Source organism: Accipiter gentilis, chromosome 16 (assembly GCF_929443795.1).
Source record: "Accipiter gentilis chromosome 16, bAccGen1.1, whole genome shotgun sequence".
Classification (NCBI taxonomy): Eukaryota; Metazoa; Chordata; class Aves; order Accipitriformes; family Accipitridae; genus Astur; species Astur gentilis.
Window position 1 is genome coordinate 4,787,796 of NC_064895.1, and position 10,815 is coordinate 4,798,610.

The 10,815-nt window shown below is 42.4% G+C and overlaps 1 protein-coding gene across 3 annotated transcripts; it reads left to right on the forward strand.

Moving 5' to 3' along the window:
• Positions 1-244: 244 nt before the first annotated feature.
• LOC126046688 (glutathione S-transferase) lies at positions 245-10,476 on the forward strand. Of its 3 annotated transcripts, none has more exons than XM_049819422.1 (7): positions 245-268; positions 3,435-3,541; positions 4,655-4,706; positions 4,951-5,083; positions 6,191-6,332; positions 8,870-9,001; positions 9,837-10,476. In XM_049819422.1, the coding sequence occupies exons 2-7, from the start codon at positions 3,455-3,457 to the stop codon at positions 9,957-9,959; spliced, it is 669 nt and encodes a 222-aa protein (XP_049675379.1). In that variant the 5' UTR covers positions 245-268; positions 3,435-3,454; the 3' UTR covers positions 9,960-10,476. The 3 variants fall into 3 exon arrangements, with proteins under 3 accessions (XP_049675379.1, XP_049675378.1, XP_049675377.1); XM_049819421.1 differs by lacking the exon at positions 245-268 and adding an exon at positions 667-779; XM_049819420.1 differs by lacking the exon at positions 245-268 and adding an exon at positions 1,039-1,158.
• Positions 10,477-10,815: the final 339 nt, after the last annotated feature.

The window sequence follows — 10,815 nt, forward strand, 5'->3', positions numbered from 1 at the left end:
GCAGCTGCGGCACCCCGCCGGCCTCGAAGCCGGCCTAGTGGAAGAAGTCACTCCACAAGGCCTCAGGGACAAGGCCGAGGGGCCTCTTCCCCTCAGCGACTCTCGGAGGCCTCAGCGATGCGGTTTAACCGCCGCAAGCCTCCCCTCGGTGCCCCAGGGCGGCCTGAGGGAAGGCGGGCGGGGGCGGGCCGTGGGCAGGCCGGCCGGCGGGGCCGCCTCTCGGCGGGCCGGACGGTGAGGGCAGTCCGGGCGGCGGCGGCGGGGGCAGGTGCGGCCGGCTCGGGGGGCGCTGGCGGGAGGAGGGGGGGGGGGACGGCCGGGCCCGGCGGAGGGTGTAAATTTTGCCCGCCGAGCACAGCGTGCGGCGGGGGGGGAGCCGGCGAGTCTCTCTGGGGCTCCCCGCCCCCCTCGCCTGCGGGGGCTGGGGGTGGGCAGCCGGGGGCCGGGAGGGAGAAAGGCGACGGTGCGTGGCGGAGCGGTGTTTACTTCGGGAACACGCTGAGGCGTGTTTGTTTGTCCGGGGTCGCTCCCCACAGGGACCCGCGCCGGGCGGGCTGGGCCTGCGGAGAGGGAGTGGGAGTTCGCGCCTGGCTGTGGGGAGGGTCAGCAGGGAACCCGAAGAGGAATTGCTGTTTGGAGTTCGGGGTTTTAAAATCTTCGGGGGGTGGGGGGGTGTATTTGCCTTTCACCTCGTTCAAAAGCTCCTCCTGGCTCAGGGGGTGGAAGGAGCGCTTTTTGAATCCAGACCTGGCCCGAGTCCCAGTGGAAACCGCACGCTGGTGAGTAGTTACAGTCTTAAGACTGTCTGGAGACTGAGCCGGGCTCGATGGAGCACAGGGCCTGGGCCGTAAGGTCATTCTGCTTGAGCAGCCCTGTGCGAGCTGTGCTCGAGGAACAAAGCGTTGGAGAGAACCATCCTGGGGTCCACATCCAATTAGGAAGAAAGTTTAAGATCTTGCAGTGTATTACGAGCTTGCTGTTAAATTCACTTACTTGTTTCTCGCTGGAAGGCTGGTGCCTGAATTGTTTTGGACAAAACAGTGTAATTTTTTAATACAGCAGTCACAGTGGCAGCCGTCACTCTGACAACTGCTTGGCTGAGGTCCAAAGCAGGTCCGATGTACTAGAACATCAAGAAAGTTCGTGATTTCTTTTCAGGTCCGTTATTGCTATTAAAGAAAGATAATTTGCCAACTTTGCTACTCTTTCATATCTCACTGCTTTACAAAGGATATTCATTGCAGAACAGTAACGGAGTCACCAGACTACTTAGCAGCCCTCTGTAAGCGTTCAGCCTAACCCCCAAAGTCAGTCCTTAAGCAGTGCAGCTCCAGGAAAGCGTGAGCATTTTCTTAACTGCACAAAAAGCCTCAACCTTTGGCCAATCCCCACAAGGAACTGTGATGAACAAGTACAGGTTATATTGATACCTGGACTTTTTTCTACTGACACTTGCTCCACTCCTCAGCTTTCCCAGTTGTTTGGAGTGGAGCACTGAGCTGGCACTGGCAAGCAGGGCTCTGGCTGGGCTGGTTTTTATCAACTCTACCTCTGCTTCAGGGAGAAGTCAGGGAAGTTTGCTCTTTCTGCTTATGCTAGCCTCTTTTTGCAGTGTGTTTCCCAGCCTTGGTCCCACGTGCTGGAGGTTAGAGTACTTGTCCAGTCTGTGAGGGCCCAAGTGCAGTTCTCCACTCTGATGGAGTGGAGTCGAGACTGTCACCTGCTTCCTGAGTGCCAAGGAATGAGGTGGTTTTGAAGTGTGGAAGGTTGAGAGCTCTTTTGCTTGGTGTAGTGTAACTCACACACTTAAGGGAACTAGAAATGGAGCGTAGGTCATGGTCTTCTGTGTGTAGAGCCTGGTAAGGTAGCTGTGATGAGGCACTTCTCTAAATGCCTTGTTTATGCGCCCTGTTGCTGTTCAGGTATTAGGAATCTAGCTAGGCATCCAGCAGCTCTAGACTAGATGCCAACTCTAAACTGTCAAGACATAATCAAGCCTTTATTAACAAGTACATGTTTATATATCAGGAGAACTTTGTTGCAAGAGACGGAGGTGTCTGGGGATATAGGCATTGCCAGCGCTAGGTGGAAGCTAAGCAGCGGTTTCGAAGACCTGTATTTTGGACTGCAGCACCAGGTTTCTCCTGTGACTCCAGCCCTTAGTAGAGTAATGGCTGTTTGCTACAGAGCCTATTGAAGATACCGCCCAATACAAAGGACTTCAGTGAAGAAGGCCAGGGATGTGGTCTCCTCTCTCACTGTTGTACTGTTTGTGCCTCTTCATTGATGCTTTTGGGATTATGGCCAAAGTTTCTACTTTGTGACTCAATTATGTACTGTGAAGTCTGTGCAAGAATAAATAAGTCTGCCTGTTAACAGATAAAACCTTGGCTTAATGATGAAACACTCTCTTGGCTTAATGATGAAAGACTGTCTTCTTGTTAGATCTGCTTCATTCTTCTGGGACCTATTAGTGATAAGAGTACAGTGTTAGCTTTGTTTCCAGCACCAGGCAAGCTCACATCAGCTGCTGAGTTCATACTACGGCATGTGACTGCACTTGTTAGTGAGATTTGAAGAACAAAGTGTTTCATCCCAGTGCCATCATCTGATGGGCTGTCTTCAGCCCCCTGCTGCTGGGGGCATTGACCAGGCCTTACCTGCCCAACAGGTTACGGTCTCATTTGTTTGGTTTTGATTTTAAAGTTAAGTTTTCAGAGCCAGTAAGATATAAATCCCTGTTACAGTTTAACTGTTGTTTGTAAAATTGGAATGGGTCTTGAAGTCGGTCTGCATTCTCTATAATGGATATATTGTGATTTGGCTAATGGTCAAAACAGAAGTAGCTAAATATGGAAGTCAGCAGGCCTCATGAAATATATGCAGGGATATATATTGCTGTTATAAGCTCGTATTTGTAAGGGCACAGCAGCATGGGGCTCTGAAATGTCATAGTAAGAGAGGTGAAGATAATGCTGGTCTCTCTGGGTTGGTGGTCTTCAGAAGGAACTCACTTGACATAGTACATTTTCAAGTCTGGTATGACATGGATGCTGTCACAAAACCCGACACCTACTGAAGAGATTGCATCACTACTAGGTTGAAAATGTATTTATTCAGGAATACTCTACAATTCTGTTTTGGTTATAAAACTCATGGGCTCTAATATTTTTAAAGATATGTACTTGATTTAGTAGATGCTTATTACATTCTGTCATGATTCTTTTTTTGAATTGCTGCATATCCTCCTGGTAGTCTGTACTTTTTTTTCACTAATCCACAGGAAATCTGGTTGCATCAAGGCCAAGTATCTAGGTCTTGATTGCCCTTCTACTTTCACATTCATCCGACTGTTTTTAGTAGTTTGGAGTGGAACATTTTAAATGCTAAGTTAAAACATGCTTCCTGTAAGATCATCTTCTTGAATTTATCAGGAAACAAGAACTCTGAAATCATGTCAGGGAAACCCAAGCTGCACTATACCAATGGAAGGGGGAAGATGGAGTCGATCCGATGGCTGTTAGCAGCAGCTGGGGTTGAGGTTTGTATCTTTTTTTTTTAATAAGGTGATCAGATTAATCTGTGATTAAAAATAAGTATTCTTGGGAAAGGTTTCCCAATTACATCTGTGCTTAGACATATGCACAACATAAAATGTTGTGATGCAGAATACTTAGATTCAGGGATGCACTCTCTTATGTTGTATTTATTTGTATTCCTTGAGCAACAGTTGCCCAGTAAAATGATTTTAACATACAAAGAGAATTGTTAAGTGTCGTTTTTGAAACTTACTTTAAGCTGAGGAGATCTTAAATTGTTGCTACAGACCAAAACTATGTATCTCTGGCTTTTTCTGAATGCTCATTACTTCTCTGTGTCTCATGATTGTTCTCCACTGAAAGACCATGTGTACCACATGAAAAACTTAGAACGTTATCTCCAAATAAAGTGCTTTTCATTCTTTTGGTCAGGACCCGAGTAGGATAAATCAGTAGAGTTGCCCTGAAGGCAGTGAGGGAGCTATCTATCTATATTCACATCAAGTGAAAACCATCCTAAGGCATCTTAATTTCTACATGCAGTTTTTGCTTGAATACGGTACTTTGAAACTGTTTTCTCAGAAACTGTTTATATTGCACTGGAAATAAAAGGCTTTTTTAATGGTGCTCACTTGTGAATGTTGCTGACGGAGAAGCTGCAGTGCACGAGTGCTGAGGAAACAAAGATCTTGCCCTCTTTCAAATGTCCTTCTCATTTAACAAAAAAAAAAAAAGCCCGCAGGGGGAAAGAGGGAGATAAATGCTGCATAACAGAGGCATAACGTACTAAAAGTTTCTTAATATTTCACGTGGCATCAGCTGCTTTTAAGTGAACAATTTGGTGTCTGGTAATTGTGCAGGCAAGTAGACTGGTCTTTATAATAAAGGAAGCTGGTTTTGAAGTGTAAAGCATTGTACATTATTGTGGGGCTGGGGACAATATAGTCCTGGGTTATTTGCTGGAGCAGAGATGAAGAATAGGGGGTAGGGGGTCAACACAATCATAAGAAGTATGGGGATTAGTGTGGAGAGGTGGAGTCTAACTTCCAGACTCCCTTCCACTTCCTCATTGCCTTTGCAGTGACACAGCATTGTTTTCTATCTTTGCTTTTCAGTTTGAGGAAGAATTCATAGAAACGAAGGAAGACCTAGAAAAATTACGCAATGGTGAGTCTGTAAACTGTATCCTAAACATAAATTTACACCAGTATGACAATGGGACAACAGGTGAGAGTTTTGTAAGACCTCCAGTATGACGTGACCTGTAAAGAGAAGATTTGAGAGACCTTCTTGCTTGCGAATGCTTTCGTCCCTCAGAATTGGAAATGTCTTGATGTGTTACCAGGTCTCTTTCTCAGATTCAGTGTAGTACTGCAGCAGTCTGAGTAGTTTGCTGCTTTTTCTTCCTTAGATGGAGTCCTCATGTTCCAGCAAGTACCCATGGTGGAGATCGATGGGATGAAGATGGTGCAGACTAGAGCCATCCTCAGCTACATAGCAGCAAAGTACAACCTCTATGGAAAAGACCTGAAGGAGAGAGCCTGGTACAGTAACAGTGCATACTGTCCTTACTAATTCTCTTCCATCATTTTTAATATTTATGAGAAGAATATTGCTGTGCAATATCTGCATGTAAAGGTGCATATACATCTGCCAGTGCTTTGTCTCCTTAGATCCAGGGATTGGGTGAATGGACTTCGTGATTGATAAATGATTGTTAATTGTCAACATAGCGAGAATGTTATGGCCCCCTTCAGGCTCATTTGATTTCACAGAGGCCGGAAGTGCACTAAGTTTCTGGGCAACTGCAGGACCTTAATACAATAATAAAGGCTAAGTATGCCTTTTTTTTGGTCCTCTTTAAACAGGAAAACAGTAGGAAAAACTACAGCTGCCTGAAAAAAAGAAGTGTCTTTAAGTGTTCTAATTTCCTTTTTTCAAACTGTAAAGAATCTTCCATAGCTGATTTAAAAAAATACATGTTCAGTGGCTTAACGCAACTGGAAGTTAAACCAATATTTTCCTAATATTACTTTACTGTGTAAGCTGTGAATACTTTCCATTGTCATAATTAAAGGGCTAATGCAAAAGCAAAGACCCTTGTTTATTCTTTCTTAAAAAAAAAAAAAAGTCATGCAAAAGTTCAGTTAAGTCCTTAACCTAACTGACTACCACTTACTGTAAAGGGTTTATTCTGTGATAATGGAGGGGCAACTCTGGAGATTTTGGGGATTATTATGGACTGGTGTGTCTGAACTGGTAATTGGCAGCCACTTGTCGTCGGGATCCTTTCATGATTAGACCTCAAAACTTTTGTTTTTCTCTAGCATGGTTTGTATATGTGGTCTTTTGTCCCACAGCATAGGTTAATAGGTTATCAGTGGAAAACAGTGTGAACTCCACTTTAAATACATTAGTTGCAGATTGTTATATACCTTCCTTGTTGCAGACACTGTGAGCCTGTTTATAACCTGTGCTTTGAAAAAAACTGACCTGGAATCAAAGTGGAAGAACAAGAAAACAAACTAGTGTCTTATGTTACATTCACTAATAAGGATTTTACTCAGTGATCACTTCAGCATTGTATTTCAGGAAAATAACCAAAATGGAATGTTCAAATGATAATTGTGGAATAAAAACGTTTGTTTCAGGATTGATATGTACGTGGAGGGAACAACAGACCTGATGGGAATGATCATGTATCTGCCTTTTCAGCCAGCTGACACAAAAGAAAAGAATCTTGCCTTAATCATTGAACGAGCTACAACCAGGTACTTTCCTGTTTATGAAAAGGTAAGTGATGAATCAAGAGTAGTCCACAATGACAGTAAAGTGGGTACAGGTTCCCCCCTACTCCATTCCACTGGCCCCACGCACCACTTTCCAGAAGGCAAGTTACAGTACAACTCTGGAACTGTGTGATGGAGCCAGCATTCAGCAAAGAGAAAAGGGCCACAAAATAATATTCAGCTGGTTTCAGTACTGAGTATCTTTGCTGTTTTCTTTAAAAGGACTCCTCAAAGAGCAGATCCTACTTTTTAAACCTAGCTTAGTGGCTGATAGCTCCTAGCATTTTGCATAAATGCACCATTTAAATACCTGTGCCAGCCTTCAGAACTTATTGCCTATAAGTCTATATACTCTTGCTGTTCAAAGTTAAATATAATTGTGCTTTATAATTAAGAACCTAATTCTGTGATCTTTCTCAAACCCACTGCTTAAATACACTCTACTTACAGACTATTACTGTCTTTTAATGAATCACTATTTGGGCATCCTTAGGTGTGCACAAAGACGTATCTAGCTTAAAAGCATAAAGCAGTCATTTACTGGCTAGCATGCACTAAAGAGTTAGCCTCTAATGAGCTACAAGGTAAAGCATTGGTGTGCTTGCCACCCCCATAGAGCACATGAAGAGTCTTTCTTGGCTAGGCAAGAGTTGGTTAAGAGGGGACAAGTTGTTCTTTGCTTCTCCCTGGAACATAGCCTGAATGTTACTGAGTTGCCATTTTCTACGAACTTGCTGTTTGTTCTGTTGTTCTGTTTTGGTTTTCCCTTTAGGATTTTTTTTTTTGGTGTTAACATTTTCCTGTTTGAATTGAGCCAGCCGTGATCCTCATCTCACTATCCTACTTCTGTTTGTAACTTTACCTTTTGTACCTTGTATGATTGTACTATACAGACTTTCTCACAGTGCTTTTTCAGAGCGCAGCAGTCTCCTCGGAAGTCTGTGCCAAGGGTACAAAGCTGTGTTGTTTCAGAGCTGAGCTGGGTTTCTAGCTTGAATCCTTGGTTCACAGGCAGCTAAGTCCATTCAAAAAATACAGGACTTGATGCAATTTCATGTCCCTCTTTGCGAGAGCCTCAAATTGCAGAAGCAAAACCCACAGAGGATGCCCTGTGAAAAAAAAATTGCACATAAACAACATAAGACAGCACTCCTTTAATCAGAGTTCATATAGATCCACTGCCATACCAATGGAAGGCTGTGCTGAGATTGATTAATTGCACACATTAATCTTTCAAAGATTTGAAGTCTGATAACAAGTGTTTCAGTTATAATAATAAAAAAGCAAACTCAGACACTAATATTCTCTGAACTTGTGTCTAGGTGGCATAAACTACTGTTATGATATGTTTTAGTGTGTATGCTCACTGGAGAAGTCTTTAAAATAATCCTTGTTCACTTATGGTAAAGACACAGGTAAACTTTTCCATGATTTTTAGCCTAGTTAATTTTGTTAGAATGATTACTAATTTTCCTTCTGTAGCAGCTGTTTAAGTTGTCCATTGGTTCAGCTTAGCAGGCTTTGCAGTCCATGTGTTATGCAATCCTGACAGAAAATATCCCAAGCTACAAGTGTTCACTTTAAACACATGAGTATTCACTTTAAACACTCAGGAACCAGATAGAGTGGCAAAAGGTAATATAAAGCACTGCAGGCAATCTGGTTCTCATGCTCTGTTGGGGAGTTTCCATATGGCTGTGATAGACAAGCTGTGGTAGACTTCGCTAGAGCAGTATAGGAAGTAACTACATGATGGTGTTCAGCTTTGCCTCTCTCAGGGGTTACTGCCTCTTCTGTAGTAAAATAGATGGGACTGGAGAAGGAATCACCTTCCAAAGTTACAGACTGATGTCCTGGTTTCAGTGCACATTTGTTAGTTGTTTAAGTGTAGCATTAGAGTAGATTAGGCAGAGACATGTTTCCTTCTTTTGTTCCTTCTATGAGAGTGATAGTCTTCAGGAAGAAGGCAGGCTGGAGAGCTGGTAACTACTCTGAACCTGTGCTGCAACATTCACCACAACTTGTCTATTACAGCTACTATTAGCTTTGGCAGGCTATGATTCTTCCATCAGCTGTTTGCCATGAAAGAATCCTTCTGTACAGGATGAAGGGTGGAAAGGTGATGTTCCTTCATACCTGACCTATTTCAAACTATAATCAGTAATCTCAAATTTTGCTGAAAGATCTGGGAATTCACTTGACTTTTTTTAAAAAAAAACAAAGTATGCTACAGGTAAACTGTCCTGACTACCTGTTCCAATGACTTTAGTCCTATTTATTTTGTATGATTTAAGTCTTTCTTGTGGTACTGGACTTGCTACAGCAACCTGGTGCAGTAGGGCAGGGTGAGTGATAGGTCATGCATACTGAAACATGAGTTCCGATTTAATTTTTTGTCATGAGAATATCACTTTCTAACTTTATGGGTTCTTGCATGGATTTTCTCTGCTGTGTGTTTTTGTAGAAATCTGTCTGTAATGAAATATCTAGTTAAAATTGTTACATCCTATGTGACTTTTTTTATTTGTTTGTGTTTTGTAGGCCTTAAAAGACCATGGGCATGATTATCTTGTTGGCAACAAATTAAGCTGGGCAGATATCCATCTGTTGGAAGCCATTTTAATGGCAGAAGAATGTAAGCCTGATATATTGTCTGCCTTCCCTCTGCTACAGGTTAGTAATCATCTGATCTCAATGTGGAATGTAACATAAGAATTTCACTGCCCAGTTTTAAAACCTAATTGATGTTTAAATCTTTTGAGCCATTGTACTACATTACTGACAGTTCTCTGGTCTACTTCTGTTGATTATAACCACCTGAACACAGGCGTATGCCTTGCCCTCAGAGCTGCTGGGTGCTTACTTTTCTCCAGCCTTACTTTTCCCAGCTGTTCTCAGCTGGCAGGAATTCACCAGTTTGGTCCTGTAACTGCTACTTCTATGTCTTCAAACACCACAGTGAGCATCAGGAGGGGAAGTCTCTGCAGCCTGTTGTGGCTGCAGTTCCTGCCCTTCTCTTTTTGCTAGCAAACTTATATTTTGAAGTTTCTGATGTCTTGTCTTCCGTGGTGCTTTGCACTGAGGTGTTCCTGTCCTTGCCTCTTTTTTTGCCAAAATACATCTGCATGATTTGGATTGAGGCTGTGGTTTTTGCTTTTTTCTTTCCTTTTTTCTTCCACCTTTACTAGATGAATCTGAACTCTTTAATTTCTCCCATCCCCATCTGGGAAACTAAGGTAAACTTAATAGCACCAGCATTGCAGATCAGAATATTCACACCTGGATTTTCCAAGAAGACTAGGTGTTGTAGGTGTATTATTTTTGCCTTTTTTTTTTTTTTTTTAAATTGGAAAATGCCAAGTGCTGAGCTGGCTATAAGGAGCTACGACCTCTCTCTGTTTAATAAGTATGTCTGAGAAGTAAAAATCCAAGTCACCTGATTTTTAAGCTGTAACAGATGGAATTATAATTTCCTTATTTTCATTGGCTTTACTGCTGCTTCTTACAGGCTTTTAAAGGAAGAACAAGCAACATTCCAACAATCAAAAAATTCTTGCAGCCTGGCAGCCAGAGGAAGCCACCAACAGATGAGAAGTTTGTTGCCATTGTGAGGAAAATATTCAATATCTAGTTATGAGGCTGCTGAAGATAACACAACTGTAGTATATTACCAGAGCTGTGCCTTATAAGTGTAAACTGCATAGATATATTCTGTAGCTTGCATCCTATAGCCAGTCAACGATGGTAATTGTTGAAACAGAATACACTTTTACATTAGAGTAAAAGGCTAATTTGGACCTGTTAAATCCAGAAAGTGGTATTTCATGGAGCAGTTGTTACATGAAATAAAATATGCTGATACTTTTGTGTTTGTTTAATTACAGTGCATGCCTGGTAGGGTAAAGTGTTTCAGCTGTAGCTTCCAGAGTACTGTAGAAAGCCTCCCCAATCCCCCCCTTATAAACTGCAGGAGAGAAGAGCCACTCCATAAAAATGGGGAAGTCATTTAAATTCAGGCCTAGAATCTTTGAGTTTGTGCTCTCGGTGGTCTTCTAGATCAAAGTTCACTGTTCCCCTGCTCTGTTTCACTGCTGTGTCTGTACTTTCAGAGCTGCAGTTTAATAAATAAATAAAAATATTAAAACTCATGATCCTCGTAAGTTTATGGGCAAAAGTAAGAAACTTGGTTAATCCCCACATGGAGCTCTTAGAAGCAATTTTGTTCACTGAAGATCAAAGTACTTGTGTTTAATTAGCCTGATGTGGTTTTCATCCACTGAAAGAACCTATTCCCTTGCTCTTTTTGCTGCTTGGCTAGATGGCCACAGTGAGGAAAATGCCACTTGACTGTTTTTTTGTAAGGTTTTACCTTCTCCAGTCACTTCCCAAGTAGTTGTAAAGAGAACTGCACTGGCTGCTAACCTTTTCAGTAAAAGAGTTAAGTTTTATCTCAACAGTACTTAAAGCATTTACTACTATTTCAGATT